Source organism: Odontesthes bonariensis, chromosome 15, assembly GCF_027942865.1.
Source record: "Odontesthes bonariensis isolate fOdoBon6 chromosome 15, fOdoBon6.hap1, whole genome shotgun sequence".
NCBI lineage: Eukaryota > Metazoa > Chordata > Actinopteri > Atheriniformes > Atherinopsidae > Odontesthes > Odontesthes bonariensis.
This window is the reverse complement of record NC_134520.1, coordinates 13,989,185-14,011,767: the sequence shown is the minus strand read 5'-3', so window position 1 is coordinate 14,011,767 and position 22,583 is coordinate 13,989,185. Positions and strand designations below refer to the sequence as shown.

At 39.4% G+C, this 22,583-nt stretch overlaps 1 protein-coding gene across 1 annotated transcript in view; it reads left to right on the top strand.

Moving 5' to 3' along the window:
• Window positions 1-22,583, top strand: part of ncanb (neurocan b) — a 146,365-nt gene that overhangs the window by 93,801 nt on the left and 29,981 nt on the right. Inside the window, exon 11 of the mRNA XM_075485086.1 lies at window positions 18,619-18,732. Coding sequence (XP_075341201.1) covers window positions 18,619-18,732 — 114 coding nt within the window. The remainder of the gene's footprint in view (window positions 1-18,618; window positions 18,733-22,583) is intronic.

The window sequence follows — 22,583 nt, the reverse complement described above, 5'->3', positions numbered from 1 at the left end:
ATGCATTGTGATTTTAAGGAAATAACTTTGAGAAACAATTCAATTAAACATGCCTCTACATTTCCGTATGTGCCACAGGGCTCCATATTTCTTATGTTAGCAGCAATGTTTTAGTTTAAGAGCTTCGCAGTTAAGTTGTTTGAACCTTTGTTTAACTAATTATTTCCTGAGTTTTCAATGACCAACTTTATTGTATTTAGAAAAAAATCATTAACAATTTCATGCTAGTAACAGTCTACTTCATCCTGTTCTGGATCGCCCACCACCCCATGACCCTAAACAAGGCAGGTATGGATGATGAAAGGGTGGATGGCAGGATTACAGTTGTGTTTCATCATCAGTCCCTTTTTAATTGTTTGAGAACAAATTATACCAACTATTGGATTTTTGCTAGAGGGGGTCCATACTCCCTGAATATAAGATTTCAGCTGCTCAGCAGTCCATGGATGGCGTTATCTTATTGTCCTCTTCATGATGCTCTATAGATTTTCAAAAGGAGAGCGATCTGGTCTGCAGACAGGCCAGTCAAGCACACACAGACTCTGTCTGTGGAGCCAAACTGTAGGTCAGGAAAAATGAGTTGTGTTGTTCTGCTGAAATAACCACATACCTCTCAGGAAAAGATGTTCTTTTGATCCTAGCATATGTCTCTCTAAACCTCAGATATGTCCATCAATGATGCCTTCACCCATGCCATGGGCACTGAGCCACTCCCACATACCACATTGGTATACAAATATTTATGTTTTCTTTATACAATGAAGCTGGTCGGTGAGGACACTGGAAATCATTTATTTGGTCTTGTGACTGTTAAATAATTTTTAACGACAGTTTGGACACCTCCATCCATCCATACCGCTGAATCTGTTGGTCGGGTTGCGGGGGGGCTGGAGCCTATCCCAGCGGTCAATAGGCAAGAGGTGGGGTACACCCTGGACAGGCTGCCAGTCCATCACAGGGCCACACAGAGACAAACAACCACACATGTGCTCATACTCACTCCTAAGGACAAGTTTAGAGACACCAATTAACCTAACATGCATGTTTTTGGACAGTGGGAGGAAGCCAGAGTACCCAGAGAGAACCACACATACACAGGGAGAACATGCAAACTCCACACAGAAAGGCCTCAGCTGGGAGTTGAACCTGGAACCTTCTTGCTGTGAGGCAACGGTGCTAACCACCACACCACCGTGCAGCCCACACACCTTCTTATTTATTGTTTTATCTTTATTTTCATGACTATTTACATTGTAGATTCTAACTGAAGTCATCAAAACTATCAAATGAACACATATGGAGTTATGTATAAACAAAAAAGTGTGAAATAACTCAAAACTTGTTTTATAATTTAGATTCCTCAAAGTCGCCACAAAGTCGTTTGTGGAATTTCTTGCCTTCTTAATAGGACCATCAGTTGTGTTGTGCAGAAGGCAGGTTGGTACACAGCTGACAGCTCTATTTGACAACTGTTAGAATTCATATATGGCAAGAAAGATCAGCTAAGTAAAGAAAAAATGACAGTCCATCATTACTTTAAGAGCTGAAGGTCAGTCAGTCTGGAAAATTGCAAAAACTTTGAATGTGTCCCCAAGTGCAGTCGCAAAAACCATCAAGCGCTATGACAAAACTGGATCACATGAGGACCGCCCCAGGAAAGGAAGACCAGAGTCAGCTCTGCTGCTGAGGACAAGTTCATTCGAGTCACCAGCCTCAGAAATCGCAAGTTAACAACAGCTCAGATTAGAGCCCAGATGAATGCCACACAGAGTTTTAGTAGCATACACATCTCTACATCAACTGTTCAGAGGAGACTGCGCGAATCAGGCCTTTATGGTCAAATAGCTGCTAAAAAAAAAGCACTACTAAGGAAAAGCAACTGGCAGAAGAGATTGTTTGGGTCAAGAAGTCAAGTCAAGTCAAATTTATTTATATAACACATTTCATGTACAAAAGAATTCAAAGTGTTTTACATGAAATAAAAGCATTACCGGGGGGAGTGGAAGAAGCTGCAACAATACACAAGAATATGAAGAGAAACAAATAAAATAATTCAAATGAATTTAAATGATTAAAAACAAGCAACAGTCTAGATAAATTAAAAGATACCGTGCAGATTCCATGCATAAACACATGAGAAAAGAAATGTTTTTAACCTGGATTTAAAAATGTCTACATTTAGTGAAAGTTTGTTCCACTTGTTTGAAGCATAACAGCTAAATGCTGCTTCTCCGTGTTTAGTCTGGACTCTGGACTACTGGACTAACTGACCTGAGTCCTTGGATCTAAAAGCTCTGCTGGGTTTATATTCTCTGAACAAGAAACACAATGAATGGACATTAGACCAGTGGAAATCTGTGCTTTGGTCTGATGAGTTCAAATTTGAGATCCTTGGTTCCACCCGCCGTTTCTTTGTGCGGCGCAGAAAAGGTGAACGGATGGTCTCTACATGCATGGTTCCCACCATGAAGCATGGAAGGGGAGGTATGATGCTGTGGGGATACTTTTCTGGTGACACTGTTGGGGATTTATTCAAAATTGAAGGCACTCTGAACCAGCATGGCTACCACAGCATCTTGCAGCGGCATGCTATCCCATCTGGTTTGCGTTTAGTTGTACCATCATTTATGTTTCATCAGGACAATGACCCCAAACACACCTCCAGGCTGTGTAAGGGCTATTTGACCAAGTGGGAGAGTGATGTAGTGCTGCGCCAGATGACCTGGCCTCCACAGGCACCTGACCTAAACCCAATCGAGATGGTTTGGGATGAGATGGACCGCAGAGTGAAGGCAAAAGGGCCAACAAGTGCTCAGCATCTCTGGGAACTCCTTCAAGACTTTTGAAAATAAGTCTCAGGACTACCTCATGAAGCTCATCGAGAGAATGCCAAGAGTGTGCACAGCAGTAATCAAAGCAAAGGGTGGCTATTTTGAAGAATCAAAAATGCAAAACATGTTTTGAGTTGTGCACGGTGGTGTGGTGGTTAGCACTGTCACCTGACAGTGAGAGGGTTCCAGGTTCAACTCCCGGCTGGGGTCTTTCTGTGTGGAGTTTGCATGTTGTATGCGTGGGTTCTCTCTGGGTACTCTGGCTTCCTCCCACTGTCCAAAAACATGCATGTTAGGTTAATTGGTGTCTCTAAAATTGTCCTTAGGTGTGAGCTTGTGTGTGGTTGTTTGTCTCGTGTGTCTCTGTGTGGCCCTGTGATGGACTGGCGGTCTGTCCAGGGTGTACCCTGCCTCTCGCCCAATGACAGCTGGGATAAGCTCCAGCTCCCCCGCGACCTGACTGATGGATTAAGCGGGTATAGAAAATGGATGGATGGATGTTTTGAGTTATTTCACACTTTTTTGTTTACTACATAATTGCATATGTGTTAATTTGATAGTTTCAATGACTTCAGTGAGAATCCACAATGTAAAGAGTCATGAAAATAAAGTAAAAACATTAAATGAGAAAACTTTTGACTGGTAGTGTAAATATACATATTTTGACACATAATAAACACACTCAATATACACTCTGAGAGGGGCTAACCAAACTGTGGAAAAGAGATTTTTATTTATTAATTTATTTTTCTGCCTTATCTCCATGGCAGCAGCCCAATAATGTGGAGAAAAATAGCCCAAGACAAGAATGATGGAGAGCGAGATGGAGCAAGGAAACATGAAAAGATGATGGAGAGAATAAAGTCTTTGACTAAGCTTTTGTCTTTGATTGACTGTCAGATCTAAACTTGCTGGGAAAAAAAACAGAGCATAATTTGTTTTTAAGATTTACCAAAAGCTTCTTCTTTGATTCAGCTGCCATCTCTTTACAGAAATAGATTTAAGTATTCAATATCAGAGCACCCTTCTCTCAGAAACACATTCTTATATACACTCACTGTCAGTGATTAATCGAAACTGACGGGACTAAGGACAAAAATAATAATTTCTCTCTACTGTTACCTCTTTAAGTATGTCAGAAATAACGACAGGAGGCAGAGAATAGCCTGTCACTCACCCCTCTGGGGAACTGCTCTACTTAAAGTTATTGTATTTTTTTAAGTGTGCACACTCAAAGAAGTCAGGACAGAGAAGGAAGGGAGCATTGAAGAAAGTATGCAAGGAAGAAGAGTGGTGTAGAAAAATCTGAGATGAAGAATGGATAGAAAAGTAATAGAAGAAATCAATTTTAAAATGTAATGCTAAAGTTAGGTTAGTGATCACATGGGTGTCACCGGCAGAGATCAGCATCACCCACACTTGGCCCAGAGGGACTCTGCTGCTGCTAACACCATCAGCCTCAGGGGGACACATGTAAACCTTCCTGACTCAAAGGAAATTAGCTTGGTAAGACCCATGGGGCCAAAGAGGAAAAAGTTCTCATTTAAAGATCTCCAGGGGGAAGGTGAGAAAATAGAAGGTGAAGGGACTCGGAAATAACTACCGAAAATGAAGATCGGAAGCCAGCAACGGAAGAGAAATGAAGAGGAAAAAGATACAGGGGAGAGTAATGATTGTCTGAATCTTTTCTGCTTTTTCTGTTAAAGCCTACAGTTTTCATTGCGCTCCCTCTCTGGGGACACAGAAATAGCATGTGGCTGTATGATACTGGTGGCACTGTGGCAGCTGGCATCTTTTTCCTAGCCACTGCCCCCCACCCCTCTCCCACACAAAATATAAACAGACACTAAAGACAGAGCCAGTAAATACACACACATACACAGGCATCAGTGAGCAGACTCAGGCTGTCAAACGTGAAGGCTAGCAAAGCTGTGTGAGATGTTGTGACACTTTACCTCATTACATTTTCCCTGGCTGTTATGAATGTTGTCGCAGTGCTGTCAACCAAAGCGTAGACCTGTCTGAAACACATTGTGGGCACAAGCATACACACACACACACACACACACACACACGTACCCACATCCACAGCGCAGTTCATGCATTGAGATGACTCTGTTGCTGCTTTTATATTTGATGTTTCTGTGTGATTTTTCTGGAAATGTCCATAAGGCAGGTTTTTAGTTTCAATTGGCTCTCCTCCCCTTTGATACACATGACTTGGATCGCTGCCTGTGCTCATCTCTTGGCACATCATCACCAAAATGTACCCTAATTGCATCTGGAGTTGAAGTAATATATCCCTCCTCATCCTTACACCTTCGCCAAGTAAAAGGGATTAAATATTTTCACCAGAAAAACAGAATGAAAGACTTCAGACTGTGGATCCTCAGATAGGTTGATCAATGTTGCACTGAGTTTCTGGAGAGCAGTAAAGAGCCTCAGGCAGTACCAGAGCTGCAATGTAGTCTGTTGGTTTCCTTTTTTTACTGCTGATTCTGGTTCCTTTGTAATCCATCTGCACCCAAACACAGTTGAAAGTCCAGGACTCAATAGTATACCCTGGACACAGGCATGTAAGCACATATGCTCATTCAATTAACATCTGCACTCAGATAAACACACCCTCACAGGGGCTAGCATACTAACAGGCACCAACGCATATAAACAATATGTGTTGCATTCGATTTCACATGAAATTAAATTCCTCAACTTTAGTGAATCTATTGTTGAAACTGTCCTCATCCCCAAATTGAACACATGTGTTCATGCAGGAAATAATACGGTGGCCAACACGTGCAAACGCGCTGCAAACGGCAAAACAAATCCAACAGTAAAAGGCTGCAAGAGAACAATGCTGCAATCACAAAAACGACCGGAGCAAACGGCAAAATGACTGCAAGAGAGAAATGCGCTGCAAACTTCTAAACACATGCAAGAAAGAAACGCGTTGCAAAATTCAAAACACATGCAAAGAGAGAAACGCGCTGCAAACTTCAAAACACATGCAAGAGAGAAACGCTTGCAAGTTCACTCAAAACACAACGGAAGTTCGCCAGGCCACTAGTGGCTCTCGACCTTTGGGAAAAGGGCTCGACTATGAGATCGGAGGAGTAATGAAGGAGAAGAAAGTCAAAAGGTACGTTGTCCTTCATGTCTTTTTTAAACACTTGGCATGAAGACATAAAGGACAACGTACCTTCTGACTTTCTTCTCCTTCGTTACTATGGTTGATCTCCCATAGTCGATCCCCTATCGGATAGGGCCTATCCCACACAGGTCGAGACCCCCTAGTGGGCTGGCGAACTTCCATTGTGTTTTTCTCTCTTGCATGTGTTTAGAAGTTTGAAGCGCGTTTCTCTCTTGCATGTGTTTAGAAGTGTGCAGCGCATTTCTCTCTTGCATGTGTTTAGAAGTGTGCAGCGCATTTCTCTCTTGCATGTGTTTTGAAGTGTGCAGCGCGTTTCTCTCTTGCATGTGTTTTGGAGGTTACGTCGCGTGTGCTCCGGTCGTTTTTGTGATTGCCGCTTTTTTCTCTTGCAGCGTTTTACTGTTGGATTTGTTTTGCCGTTTGCAATGCGTTTGCACGTGTCAGCCACCGTAAAATAATGACCCATAAATACATCCAAAGATAATGCGACTTCTTCTGGTCGTGATGACAACTTGCAGGTAAGGTGTCTTGTTGATGTGAGTGACGGCAAATTGGTGATGATGGCATGGAACAAAGAATGTATTTACGCCATAACTGTGATAGTTTTTAATTCCAATCAAGTAGATTTGATTTGATTGATGTTATTGCCCAAACCTAATCAGGAAAAGTGATTTGCTTCTATATGGAAACAGCCATATGAGTCTTATTTCCCTCATGTGGGAAATATAGGAAATCCTGTAGTGGCGGTATTTTAAGGTATGCCCCTTGTGGGTTGTATATGATGTTGGGGACTAACAGCCTATTTAGTCATTTTGATTTGAGGACTTTCATGTGTATATATTTGTTTCTGGTAAAAACTGTGTAGAATACCGAATTCCGTAGGTCGGTTCCGCATATCACTGCAGTGGGCAGACAGTCCATTTCACAGCACTGCCAATGTTTTTGTAATAAAAAAGAAGAGTTGCAAGCTCAGTGATTTCACTGATGTTTTAATGCATGCATTTGAAATATTGCATATTAATTGAAATATGAAAACATTAGATTTCCACATAGTCAGAGAAGTAATAAAGTTGCTCATAGTGCATAACGCAAGACGCAGAAGTGCACCATGAGTTTCTAACAATCCCGTATCCTGAAGAGCTAGCCACATTGAGCAGAAGTTGCGCAGTCTGGTTTAAAATATGTTTCATTCAGCTTGCTAAGCTTTATGAAAACCCACATATTTGGTTTTGATGTATAGTTGGAAAGGAAATTGTTGATGGATTGCTGTAACAGGGATATTGCATCTGTCTTTCCTGTTATTAGGATGCTAAGCTTCAGATGATAGACCATTAAACAGACGAGGTTGAGAATCAGAGAAACGATCACATTGAAAGGAGATTTTATCTGACTTTAGAACCAAAGTGTACAAAGAAGTGCAAAGTGGTCTGTATATTTGTTAACGTGGTTATTAATTTGATGGTTCCTTTTTTGTGTTACACAGTAAAGTCACACATTTATTGTTATAATGACAATCAACATCCCGCTCTGATTTTATCCACGGTAGTTTATTACTTTGGGTGCATATTTTTGAGACTCAAAATCACATTTAGAGGTCATCTTTTTCCCCATTCTTTGCCCCCGGCATCATTCAATGATGCAGCAAATAAAACAAAGTGCACTGCTTCATCTGGCTGAATGAACACTGAAACTGTATTATGCTACATGTTTTATATTCAGGAAGGAGTCCTTTCAAAAATCGTCATCTCATATGTGTGAGCTTATACTGAGCATCCTGACTGTGAGAAGTATGATCTCCTATGTTTTTACAAATGAAGAGGAAAGGGGAAAAAATAAGTTTGCACAACCATAATTATGGCAGAGTCCCTTAAGAGCTGGCCCTGAGGTAATTTGTGATTGTCAATACCTGGCAGACTTCATTGTCATAGTGAAAGGAAATTTAAATTTGACATTTCTAATAACTATGGATGAATAATTAGTATATGCCCCCGTCTCTGCCTTCCTTCGCTCATTCTGTCCTTGGACTGAAATAATGCTTTAGTGGTAACTTTTGTTTCTTAAGCCCATCTATGCCGCTAAAGTGATAAATAATGCTTCTTAATGTCAAATATATGACTGGAATCAAATTAAGACAATTTTAGTGTTGCATTCTGTTCCCTATCGATGCTCTAATGTTGTTGGTTAGATATCCTGTGCATCCCTTTGACTTTACTCACCACTTTTTAAAGCACATTCTCATATTGTTTAGTTCAGCACATGTCCAGATGCTAGAAGTCTTTGGTCCACAAGATTTAATTTTTAAGAAATATAACTTTGGTTTACTTGCAAAAACATTCAAGGCAGTTCTCTCTCCTTTGCCTGTGGGTTGCTATGTGTCTCACATGGCCTGCTTTGAGTGGGGCAGGTGTTGATTGGCTGTCACTTCACAATTTGAGGTGCCTCTGCCCCCTGTTTCTCTTCCTGTGGATACCTTAAAGGTCACCTGATGCATGTAGGACTGCTTCCACTGCCTCAGCATCATGTCCTGTGCTCCACTAGATATTCTGTTGTCTGCGGCTGATCCAATCTGGTCTTACAAAAAAAAGGCTTCATGGTAAAAAATACTCACAAAATCCTTTTTATACTGGTTGAAAAAAAATCCCTGCTAACATTAGGCTTTTAAGTGAAATGGAAAAGTGTTTAATCTGCATTCAGCTCCACATCAAATGAGGCTGCAGTGGTCATGGGTTTTATTGGCTCCTGCTTATATAGGCAGTGATGTAAACACAACACCCAGGTTCACATGCTGATTTTCAAAGAAGATGCCAAGCTTAGGGCAGCAAGAGTGCAAGATTGATTGATTGATTTTACCTGCTTCCAAGACAGATAGCAGCTCCCTCTCAGTCCCACTGAGACTGAGAGTGTGTTGGCTTACATTTGCTGTCCAGTCAAAAATAATAACCTTGCCTATTTATCCCAGAGAAACCGATTACCTGAAACTGGGGTCCAACACAGCCTGAAGTGTAACAGCATTATTCCATGTTGTCGTTTTACGTGGTGCTAAGTTAATAAAAATTTGGATGAAATCTCTTTCCATACTGACCACAATAATTCTAATGATTTTTGCAATAACCGATCAGATGTACGTTATAATGGTGTAGGCTAAAGAGTTTCTTAGTATACGAAACTGGTCTGTTAAATGGAACATCAAGAAAACACAGATATGATTTTGGCCATCTGGTTAAACGTCAGTCAAATATTCACTGTTTTTTCTCTGGTCTATTCAACTCGTGAGGAAAATATCTGGATTCATTTATCTTCAGAAGCAAAGTATTAGAGCTGATTGGACGCTAAAGCACTTGTTAAGATTTAGGTCTCGCCCTTTATTTGAAGAATATTAATTGGTGCAGTTTAAGATATAAGTGATGTAAATGTTAGATAAAGGGTTTCAGAAGAGCTTACTTAGCACTAAAACATGGAATGACACATAAATTAAGTTTATGCTTGTGGCCATGGGTGTCAATTCTTTAAACAAGCGCAGACAAGCTGTTTTATTGATTGTGTATTCACACACAATCCTTAGAATGCTGAATACATTCTAAAAAGCACACAAATATTATGTTCATACACACCCACATAGAATTACCACCATTGACACAACACAACACAGTCCATTGAGTGTTCATGCTGTTTGGATGAGCAGCAGTTCAATAGAAAGGTATCCATCTTTGTAAAGGGCCATGGAAATGTCAATGTCCCTCAACAAACTAAAGCAAGTCAATCATCCACTATGGAAGATGACAAAGACAAAAAGACTTTCAGTTACAACCTTTGTGTTACAAGTATTTCCATTTCAATGCTTTCACGTCGCTGGATGTCATGTCGATTTATTTTTACATAAAGTCAACTGTGGCTCTGTGGCAATTAGAAGAACGCAAAAAGAGTGACCAAAATCTGTCACAGCCTAAGATTGATGGGGGTACACTGGCACCCACGACGATTGAAAGTGTAATTCTATGCAAGTGTGAGAGTAAGAGTGATTGTGTGTGCTTGGATGAATGTGCAGAATCCTATGGGGATTGGCCGAAAAAAGTCTTCTTCTTTGGTATTGGTATTAAAATCACCCCTTCATGCTCTATAGCACCTTGTCAGATGTGAAGTCTTTGGGTGGCATTTACTGGTTCAAAGGTTTTCTGTGTAATTGATCGGACTGCTGTTTGATCTGTACTGCTGGCATTTAGTCCCGCACAAAAAGAAAAAAAAAATATCGGGCTTTCAAATGTCTGATTGTCACTAACAGAGGTTTGTTGGGGGATGAATACACAAAAATGACATCTTCTTTGCTCACCTTCCAGCTTTTGCTTCTGTGTGTTTGAATAATGAATCTATACCGTTGCCTGCATGAATAAACAGGTGCATAACATGACTGTGCAAACAATTACGTCTTTAATTAATGTCATCAATTCATTCTTTGTCTGAATATCCAAATTTTACTCATTAAAGCCTACGTCTCCCTAACTCCCTTCCTCAACACCTCCCCTCCATTTCTATTCACTTAATGAGACGCTTTTTTGTTCGAGTTGCGCACAGATGACCAAAGCAATTACACCCAAGACAATTTGCTCAAACAAGATTGTGTCCTCAAGAATTTGCCCATACAGGATCAGCAATCACTTACAGTCACTTTTAGCTCACTCAGAGGAAATTGGAGCTATTTTGGTGTCAAAGCCAAAAAATGGCAAGTGAAAAATAACTCACATGCTTTCCCTTTTTTGACTTTTCTTTTTACAAGATGCTGTAGATGAATACTTATGTTTTTGGAGTGTTTGGAGAAGAGAATAGGACATTTGCAAAACCCCTTGCTGACACACAATCAAAAGGGGGGGGGGGGGGGATATTTAGGACAGGACATTTATTTCTTCTGAAATAATAAATATAGAGTTTCCAGAAAACTTTTTTTATTTTATGGTAGATCTAAACCAGTATTACTGCATTTTCTGGAAGGCCTTAGATCAAACCCATCTAAGCAGGCAAAAAGCATGATACAAAGGAAGAGGGAAAAGAAAAGAGGACTGTTTTCTTAACACGGTTATCACTGCGCAACTCCATGGGACAGCAATGGAAACACTTGTTGGACTTTAAACTACAGAATATCAAATGTTACTCTATCTTTACTGAGACGAATCTTAAGGTCATTCAAATATTTTAACCATCAAAACATTCAAGGAGTCAAGGTGTTCATCTCATGTTGTACAGGCGTATTTATGGCATCATTATGTTCCCACTGAACCCCAGCAGCACCAAACTGGTAAGAAGAGCAACTAAATGTAGCTTTCGCTCTGAAAATTCTGTCTCTGTTGGAGCCCACAATTCCTAGTAATAAATCATTGCAATCTCCTTGAGGAGGCCCACACTAGCACTTGAATGGAAATAATGATTACATGTTTCACACTATATTTTACCTGCTAGTTCCATACCATGTCATCTACTTGTTACGTCATAATGCATTGATTCTTATCTTCTGTAAATTTCAGAATGCAAAAGAAATCAGATACTATCTATTTGACACAAGATACATTGGAATGATTCACATGCTCCTCGGTTTATGCCAAAAGACAATGAAACTTTACTCTAACGGGGGTGTTTAAAATTGCTTATGGCATTGGATCTAATGAGCTGTGCTTTTATGTTGTCATTAATATGAACTTTTATTGAGTCCATAAACCTGTCAAGATTATCTAATGCTCAGTGTCATGATACGTGATTCAAGGAGAATTACTTCTATTGTAAGAGGCCCTTTAAATCTTATGGAGGATATGTCATTTCTAATCTCAATTCTGCCTCGTTATCTGAGCAAAGGATGCCCTCAACTTCCTCTTTCATTTATTCCTTGAACTTTCTTAATACTTTTAATGGTCATAGGGTGGTTGAAGCCTGTCCCAACTCAAATTAGGCAGTAGGTAGACTAGACCGTGGAAAGGTGACCAGACTTTTGTAGGGGATAGAACACTGAAACAATGCACATTCACACTCATACCTACAGCCAATTTCAAATCAACTTAAACCTGGTGCCACTGTGTCACCTTTTTACTTCCTCATATGTTTAATGTATAATTTAACAACAATTAGTTGGGCATTTGAAAAATATCACTATTTGTTGACTTCACTGAGCACTTGAAAAGCTACCACAGGAAGAAATTGCTCCTTTGCAACACAAACTCTGCTGGAACTGGTTTACAGATTTAAGGTCAGTTTAGTCCGTCCCTACGGCTGTTAAAACTTAGCAATAATAACCATGGAAACTGGATTCTTTGCACTCATTCTCATAAACTGAGGCACTTTAAATTGACTTGAAATGTTCACAACATTAAATGTTAAATGTTAGTGATAAAAAAAATCACATCGTTTTGCTTTTTTGAGTGCATTTTCAAGTATTTTTATGTTTGATCAAACCTTTGGTGAAAGAGAAAATGCTTTTCCTCTGGTAGCTACTAACTCTATTGAGACAATGACATGGATTAAACCAAATGGAGAACAGATACAGTTTCATTCAGAGTTTAATATGAAAACAGGACATTTGAATTAATGCTAGGCCGTTTGCGAGATAATTACAGAGAGATCAACTTGGATGGAGGCAGAACATGTATGCAATACCTTTAGTTTTGAGGTCTAAGTGCTTTTACAATTACGTGTTTTTACAATTACTGGCAAACACAGCAAAATTGGAGGATGTTTATTAAGCTTTACTCTACATAAAAACCCAGATTCAACACAAAGTAATTTCATTTAGTTGCTGAACATTGCTGTATAAAATCTGAAATAAAATTTCATGAAATTGTAATTTTTCATTTTTTTGTCAGATGCATACGGAAAAGAAAATGTAATCATGAACAAAAGAGCTTTGTTGCGCCTCATCTGGCTTTTATGGCAGCTTGAATTCTTTCACAAATGAAAAACAATATTCTTCATAACAGGTTCAAACTTTCTCGCATAGCAGTTGACGGATCAGCCGTGGACCATTTTCTTTTCACTGCAAATTTGAATTCAAATGAAAATCCAGACTCTTTGCTGGCCGTGTCATTGAGACGATATGTCTTTTTTTTAACGCTCTGTGCTCTGGGGTGAGATGCATTTTCATCCCGAAGAATGATCTCAGCATCACCAAAACTCCTTTCAAATCAAGGACATTTCATTGTCATTTACTGTTGAGGTAATGACTGCTGTCTTCTCTGGTTTTCCACCTGACATCAACCCCATGTTCATCAATCTTTGTGGAAATTTTCTCATTTTCATTAGGCAATAACCTTTTTCTAAGATTCATTGAACCTGCACCGAACTAAAGTTCTGGCATCATCTCCTTGTCCAATGAATATTAGTGATTCATCACTGAATATCACTTGTATCCAATCATGCAGTCCAATATTGCTTCTCTTTAACCTAATGTAACTTTGTTTTCTTCTGCTTAGGTGTTAGCGGTGGTTTACGATTGGCTTTTGTGAATGTAAATCGTATCTCCTAAAGTCAGTTTCTCACAAACACATGACTCCTGTTTCTGCCCATTTGTTTCTCACTTTGTTCATTGTGGATTTTCTATTTCCAAGATAGCTCTAGGTTTTCTTTCTTTAAGTTGATGCTTTGACATCTCCCTTGATTGGCATGTATGCTTCCCTTTTACAACCTTTCCATTTTGTTTGTACTTCAAACAACATCCGACATCTTTTGCCACACTCCAGGTCTAATTACCTTCTTGATGGAGTTTTATTCTCTTTCTATTGTTTCCTGCCAGTCAGCCAGGTGCAACAGCTCTTTAAGCTCTATCTTTAAACAACAGACTCATTTGCATCTTTAAACTCGTTCAGGCATCTGTTTTCAAAATTCTTTTTGCAAGATGATTCACTATGATTATTCTTTTTACTCATGATGGTGTAATCAAATTTCTTTCCTCTGCTTTGTTTGAAAAAATATTTTGCAATTGCTTTTGGGTCATATCTGTGTTTGTTACATTATTATTATTATGAATGAAGATCTTCCAAGTAGTGTTATTCGATCATTTCTGCCAGGTGTTGCATAGAGTGGGTCTTCTGCATCATTTATTACATAAATGTTTGAAGAGTAGTTGGAGAAAAAGAAAGGCTCTTGCAGCTTTGTTACTTGGATTCCCTAAATTGAATAGACTTTGTTTCTAGCATAAATTGTAATGTTGCTTTTTTTGTAGAAGTTAAGGAGATAGTCTAGTTCATAAATCCATACCTAAATAACAAGAGGACTTTCCGTAGTTTGTTACCATAACTATTATTTTATAGTTACTAGACCACAAAAGTATTACTGCATGTTTTCGTGCTTCTTTAGTGCGTCTAAAATATTATTTCCTTTTACTAAGTCTATGTATCCCTCTGTGCACTCACTCTTTGCTGGACTTTTCTTAGTTAAACCTGCAAGGATTGAGGTATGAAATCGCGATTGTACATCAATGTTTAAGTCTCATTTATACAACAACAAGAAAAAGCTACATACTTTATATTTGGCTTCAGCGTTCACAAGAATTTGATGAGAGGATTGAAAGCACAAAACTGACATAGGGGGAATAGGAAGAGACCCTGCAGAGGTGGTAAGAAAAAAGAAAAAAAGCAAGCATGTCCTGGAGGACTGGCAAAAGTTGGGTACAACTGGATGTAGCTCTGATTAAACAGGTTATATAAATTAAGCTTGATTTATTAACCCAACAAGTAGTCCTAAAAAGGATGTGGTGTAAGGTTGTCCCAAGACTTTTTCGCATTCGATTTCTGTTTCTCCGTTTCTTGTGTCACATTGTTATTCTCTCTCTCATTTTAATTGTTCATACCAGAGTTTTCACACATACTCTTCTTAAGCCTCAAGATATACTGTCATGTGATGCCAACCCCGGTTTGTCTGGCTGTGATCTCACTTTTCTTCCCCTCAAATTATTCTCCCTATTTCCCCATCCTCCACACCTGGGCTCTATGGCTCTCCTCAACACACATGTAAAGGGGGATGAAAACAACTGCCTGTTAAAAGTTGCCCTTTGCTTAAACTCAATGTTTCAAGATGTCTGTAAAATTATTGTGTATTTGACATATCATGAGCAAAATAAGCCATCATTGCTGTGGCCTTGCACTTCTGCTGTGAATCTGCAGAGCACCATTTAAAGTATTGGAAAGGCAAGGTCAGATAGTCTGCACTTTAATGTTCTACAAACACTATTTGGAGAAACCATTGCCAACCACTCCTGACTACTTTTGGGACAGTGCAACTAATTTGCATGCACTGAGAGGAGCAGATTAAATGAGAAGCCAGGATGGAGAGCTAACCAGGGAGGCCACTAGCTCTGGTAGTGCCAGGCTAGATGAAAGCGCTCTACGGGCTAGCCCAAGAGCTAGCGAGTGAACTCTCAGCTGGATTGTCAAAGGCAATGAAAGTGAATACTCTAGCATTACAAAACCACTCTCTGGTTCAAAGAGGTATGACTGATTTTTTTTTTCTTTAACTGACTTTTTTTTTAATATACAGTCATAACACATTGTCTATATAAATATATGGCTGATTTACAAAAATATTAGAATTGTTCATTGCTTCGCGGAAACATAAAAGGCCTGTGCCAGCTGCTAGCAGTTGAGATGTGAGCGGGGTCAGATGAGCAAAAACTTCTAAGTGTACCATTACACTTAGAGGTACACAGACAAGTTTTTAGAGGATTTGTATTTGAGTTGTTTTTTTAACATTTATCTTACAATCACACATTCCCATCCAAACTTCTTATTTAAACCTCAGTTTGATTTATCATCATGGTACTGCTTCAAATTTTCACATTCATTTCCCGCATCTCCAAACAGATTTGTCTTAGTAATGTAAAAGAAAAGAAAAGCTGGAAGTGTGGGAATTGACCACAGTATCTGGCATTGGTTTATCGCCCCATCCATTTCTCTGCCAGCAGAGAAGTGGAGAACTGCTCTCCATGACTCCCTGGGGACTATAGCAATGCTTCGGCCTCATTTGGTTGTACTGGGCAGTGAGCCAGACAGTGATGGGCACACATGCAAACACGCAAATTAGCACACACTGCCACCTGCTTAAGTTGGATGGTCTTCTCATTAAGTCAGATAAGCAGAATTCACTCTTGAGTGGGCTTTGAGTGGACAGACCCACAGCACTTTAGCCTGCATCACTCTGCTGTTATAAGAGAGTAAGCTAGTTGCTTCAAAGGTTTTCTTGGCTATGTAGTGCTCGATAACGATAATGTAATTTCATAAAACTAGTTACTTTAAAGCATGTCTCTCTTCGTGTAAAAAAAAGTTTGACAAACCAGTTTGGAAGCCAACACTCAAAATACAAAGCCAACTGAACTCTCTTATTACGAAAATTAACTCAAGAGTAGGGGGAAGCTTTTGTCCTTTCGTCTGTGGTAAAACTTGCCAAACTTACAATATTAAACATTAATCACTGGGAGTCCGGCTTTTCACGGCGCTTTTTATTCATGTCTTTTTTTTATTCCCCAAGAATAACTGAAGAAAGGGTACTTGGCACATCTCACCAACCTCACAATGATATTAAAAATGAATGTTCCAAAATCAGTCAAGACAGCTTTGTGTTATCCAAAAAAGGATCATAAGATATAGTCTTGTCCTCCATGGTGCTATTTAATCAACATACTTTGGAGTTGCGGCGTTCGTCATTACATTTAGCAGTGTCTGGAAATTTCCATTTCCCAGTTTTTCCAATTATCCTGGCAGCTGCAATGATCAACTCAACAATGATAACTGAAAATGAGCCCCTTAATGCATTTGGCATTCGCAATCTGACCTCTAACAAACAGAACAGGAGGCAAAGAAATGTTTTAACCATACCAGCAACTACACACTTTTAAAACAGAATGGTTTCACTAAAAATACATTTCCATAAGTATTTCAGGAAAGTTGCCACCAAGATAAAGAAACTGTCATTTTATCTGTGACATTTTGCTGCAGGTTGGTAACATCGGTGTGTAATCTTGTATTGTTTGAACCTTCCTCCTGCTACTTTTCTGTATTTCATACTTTCTGCTGTAATATTTTATTTATCCTATTTGAAGGTCTCTTTGCCTTAACAATATAACATTAGAGTATCCACCACTAACAGGAGTATTTCTCAGTCTATGAATTAATTAGACTCTCTGACATCATTGCGGCATATTCAGGTCGTCCATTCTGATGTGTATATTTCCCAAAGTGGTGTTTACCGTTAAGATTAAAGCAAAAGGGTAGCTCTTTTTAAAATTTGAATTTGCTATCTTTATACAGACCTGTAGAGCTTTTGTCATGCCAATGCCCCCAATAAATGCATGATTTATTTACAGGATAAGTAGCAGTATGATGCTCTATAGTGAAAACTTGCACTGAAAAATTGTTAAGTCTTGTTTTTGCTGCCTCTGCAAATGTGGACCAGCCACCCACATGATGTCAGATTATCTTGATTTCTTGGTGTGGGAAGTGTTTACTCTATGGCTATCTCTGCTTTTTATGTGTCCTCCTGTCATTTCTCTATCCTGTCATGAGTCAGACAGACGAAATCAGTCATACATGGATATACCACGATAGACTAAAACCAAGCATCTCATTCCAGCTCCTCTACCCTCTGTATCAAATTCAGCCTTTCATATCAGCGAGCCCAAAACAGGGCTGTCAGCTGTCAGGCTATTTTCTCCAAACCGACTGTTCTGTCCAAAACGCTGCTGCCTGCAAAGCCTCTGTAATCAAACCGTGAAACTTGCCATCTTGCTGGACTCAAAGAATAATATCATCTCTCCTCTGTCTTTTTCCACCCACTCTTGTTTTAATCTCTTCACCCTCATAACTTTCATGTTTTTGAGCATCATCTTATTCCCATATCTTCCCTCAGTCTTCAGACTTTCTCCTGCCTCCACCCATGACCTCTTGCCAGGGCTCCAGGGACTCTCTCAGTAGATCTGATGGCAGAGGATTGTGGAATACCAGCTGCAGTTTTAATGATTTTGCCCCCGGGCCCTTATCAGCTGAAGATATACAGTTCCATTTTCCAACAGAACGAGAGTTCACACCTCTGTGGAATATGTGTATTCATTTGTTCCCAAATATTTCAACTTGAGTTCGATAATAGTTGTAGGTAATTGTTAGAGCATAGTCTTGACACTGAATCCGATCTATATGAATGTTTTTCTGTTACTGACGAGACAACTGGTGCATATGTGTGGGTGCAAAAGACAGAAGCCCATCCTTAACTGGATGTTTTTCTCCCTCTTATCTGCACGTCTGTCTTTCTTTCTACCTTCCACCCCACTGCGTACGTCCTCCTCAGCTCTTGCTGCTCATGTTTGACAGCAGAGCTGCAGCACGTCCTGCAAACACATTGCAATTAGCATCATGCGCTTCAGTGCATCCCAGACCGCTCACTGATGAAGTTCAATCAATTCGCCTTAATTATAACTTTCACAGAAACACCTCTAATCTCTCCAGAACTTTGATCTCTCAAGGTTTTTTTTCTCTCTCATATTTAGTAACAAGCTGTGGCAGGTAGTCTGAAACCTAGCTGTTTGGAAAATGCTATGTTTGTGTGTAAGTGCATCTATGTGTGTCTTTCTATCTCACCTGACTAACGCACTCTTCTTCTCTCACTGTTTCCCTCAAGACGTTGATGATTGCCAGTCTAATCCATGCCAGAATGGAGGAACCTGCATTGACGAGATCAACTCTTTTGTGTGTCTTTGTCTGCCGAGCTACGGCGGAGCTACTTGTGAAAAAGGTAACAACCTGGAAGGCAACACTGGTGTTTCTTTTTACTCATTACCTCATTCGACCTTGTTGGGTGGTAGCTGAAAGTAGAGAACTACAAAGAGGATTACAAAGCATTGGGAGCGATAGACGGATGGAGAGTAAGGAAATGATCAGAAGTAGAATAAGGAGATTGCAAATTGAGCAAAGAAGGAAGACATTGTTGTGAAGCAACAATAGGCAAGGTGTCAGAATGGTGAAGTGAAGTAGAAGAAAGGGAAAAAAGACGGTAAGGATGTGGCGTTAAAAAAATAAGGAGATGTCAGGAGAGCAGAGTGCTGAGAGAACAATGAGATTTAGGAAGATATTAAATGAGGATGTGAAATAAAGACAGAGGAGGCAGAGGAAAGGGTGGTGGAATGAATGCAGACAAAGAGGTGGAGGGGGAAAGAGCAGAGGGAAGCCGTGCGGAATAAATTACTGGGTTTATATAGAACACCTGCGTCCAGCTAATTTAGTCTCCTATTATGGGAATTCCCATATGAGAGGGGGCCATGAAGGAGGCTGTTCACAAACTGCGCGTCATACGGAAACATGGCCGACAAACTACACCTATGAATACCCACAGCTGCTGCTCGACAAATTCACAAATTGTGTTTGGTGTTCTTTTTGAAGAAGTGGAGTTAAATTCAATTCAATTCAATTAAAAAACACATTTTCATTTGTCCCCGAGGGGGTAATTAAAGGCACACATGGCAGTTGTACATAAGTAACATGGACGAGTTAAAGATAAATATAGTGCAAATGAATAAAAGAGCAGACAGTATATAAATATATAAGTCAATCATAAAATATTGTAGCTATTAGCAATATTAAAACTATTAAAACTATTTAAATATTGACAGCCGAGCAAATTGCAGTCAATAGATTATTTTAAATAATGCATTCATTATTTAAAATAATGAATGCATTGCCACATTGACAGATGAGAAAGTAATTTAAGTCACACAAACAAAACAAAAGTGGAGAAGTTGAGAAGAAGTGGACAATCATCTCCAAAATTAACTACCAAGCTACCAAAACACTTCATGTGTCTCAATATAAGTTAATTAGACAATAACACTGGCAACAATTCACACTCAGAAATCATGACCTGTTGTTGTTTGTGTTCTTGATTGATTAGTTTTGTTGGTAATTGTTCTGTTTGTGTTTGTCTACTCTTCGTCTTTTTGTTCTCAGTTACTCCGTGGTTTTTAGTGTCTGGTCTTTTCTCTGGTTTTATCGTTTCTTTGTTGTTTCTCTTCTGTGATCTTGGTCCGTTGTTTTCTTTGAACTCCTTGGTTTCTCTCTGTTCTGTGTTCTTTTTCGGTAGTTTGTTTGAGGTTATACTTTGTATTGTGTTCTAGATTGCTGTTGTAGTCATTACTCCTAGTTATCACCAGTTTCCCTGTTTGTTCATCAGCTCAACTTCCACACCTGTCTCTGTCTCAATCTAGCACAGCTGCAGCCCCTTCCTTGTTATTTCTCCCTCGGTATCTTTACCCATTTGTTCTACTCAGTCTTTGTCGTATCCTCATTGTTATCTCCTCTTGTTTAACCTGTCACTTCTGGGTTCATGGTCATTGTCTCGGCCATATTTTTTTCAGTCCTTAGGTTTTTGATTTACCAGTTTAGGTTTTTGTTTTTTTCCGGTTTGTCCACACTTTATGTTACTGTCTCAAAAAAACATTGCGTTTTAGTTCTCCTATAACCTCCTTGATCCATCTTGATCCATGTGCATTTAGGTCCTCTCATCTCCACCAACTGGAACATTTGCAGAATAAAAGATTTCCCACTTCATCAGTATTTCGAATCAAATACTTATCAATCAATATCAATAGCTTCAGGTGGGTGCAATATGGATGAGAGATAAGTCCATTGATTTGTTTCTTCAATGTTCTTGATGTGAAAGCAATAGGAAATGAGTCACAGTTTGATCCAAATAGACTTGTGTTTTGCTGGCTGAATAATTTTGACATTGTGACTGCAGTTTGAACTGATGCACGGTAGAAAATGTTAATAATTTTGCTGCTCTAAAATCTTTCTCATTCACTCTTTGCTGTGCTTTTTATCTGAACAAATGTTATTGCCTCTTGTGGCTTTCCTGTAGTTTAAACAAAAATGAAAGATGAGTTATTGTGTTAAATGACAGCAGACATCTTTCACCTTCAGCTCCGCATTTACAAAGACACCATTGTTTTCCGTGTTTTTCAAAGTCTGGAAAATACCAGCAACAGAGGTTATATAACTTTGGAAATAAAAGTGGAGAAAGAGGCATGTTGACTAAGTGACATGAGCTGGCCCTACATTCAAAACGCAAGGAAGAACTATAAGAACCATAGTTAAACTAAAAACCTTTAAAAAAAAAATTTAAAAAAATAAACACATGCAGGTTTTGTAACATACTCATGAGGAGAAAATAATGCCAACAGATGTTGGTAATTTTCGCATTTAATCTTCAGTTCTACAGTCGGTTACCAGGAACAGCTACTCCGAAAAGGTATCGATTGCTACTAGGGAAAATCTAAGTACTATATCCTTCCTTTTGGATTATGAATCAGTCCTGGATTTTCTCCAGAGATTGTCAAATTGCATTTTTGTGCAATTTGACAATCTCTGGACAATCTCTGCTTCTTTTGAATCAGGGACAGTTATTAATGAAATGTGGAAACACTTGCTCAATCTTTGCAAGTCTTTCAAATTAGGACTTTTCTATCCCTGTGTGTCGCATGTGCTCATTGTTTAGTGCAGCTTTGTCTCTCCCTTTCCTCTATCCTAAATATACACGAACACACACACAGACATCCCCTGAAGGTGCCTTGTGTTTGAAATGCGCAGGAGCCATGCGTATGTTGCGTCTCCTGCCGTGTCGCTACCGTCATGGCTGATTGGGAGCAGCAGGATTGATTGTGTAAAACTAAAGTCTGTGTTTTCCTGTTGCTTTTATCTCATCACTCTGTACTGGCAGAAATAGAGAATTCGGCTGGGAAGAGAACATTTCACAACAGGCTTTGCTCTGTCATTTCAGTGTGATCTCAGTTTGATATCCAGAGGGAAGTCTTAAAGGATAAGACCGGTTTTTTGACATTGGGCCCTTGATTTCACATTATAACATGATGTTCTACTCACCCCTGCTTGTTGTTTGTCATTTGGAGCTGTTCCGAAGATATTCGCGAGGCGTCTGGCTGCTCTCTTGAGATATTCGGCCATGAAACGGTTTCCTATGGGCAAGCTCATACAGGCACAAACTATGCTGTTTATAATTTATTAATTACTCTACACCAGCACTGATAACGTGGAGGTGCGTCGCTTACTTAAAAAAATCCGGGTTACTAATTTTGAATTTTAGCCGAATGAATAAATAGGCAGCAGGTCTGTGGGCTGTCTGTGGCAGTAGCACGACGATGACGTCAGTAACACCCACTTTACGACAAAAAAATCAAAATTACAATAACCCGGATTTTTTTAAGTAAGCGACGCACCTCCACGTTATCAGTTCTAGTGTAGAGTAATTAATAAATTATAAACAGCATAGTTTGTGCCTGTATGAGCTTGCCCATAGGAAACCGTTTCATGGCCGAATATCTCAAGAGAGCAGCCAGACGCCTCGCGAATATCTTCGGAACAGCTCCAAATGACAAACAACAAGCAGGGGTGAGTAGAACATCATGCTATAATGTGAAATCAAGGGCCCAATGTCAAAAAACCGGTCTTATCCTTTAACTGTGACAGGAACAGTAGAAATTAACTAATTTGTTCCGCCAAAGCCTCCATCCTTTTAAATGTCATCCATTGGTCCCTGTCTCGCTAAAGTGGTCAAGTTTTCTCAGTCTCATTTGCTGT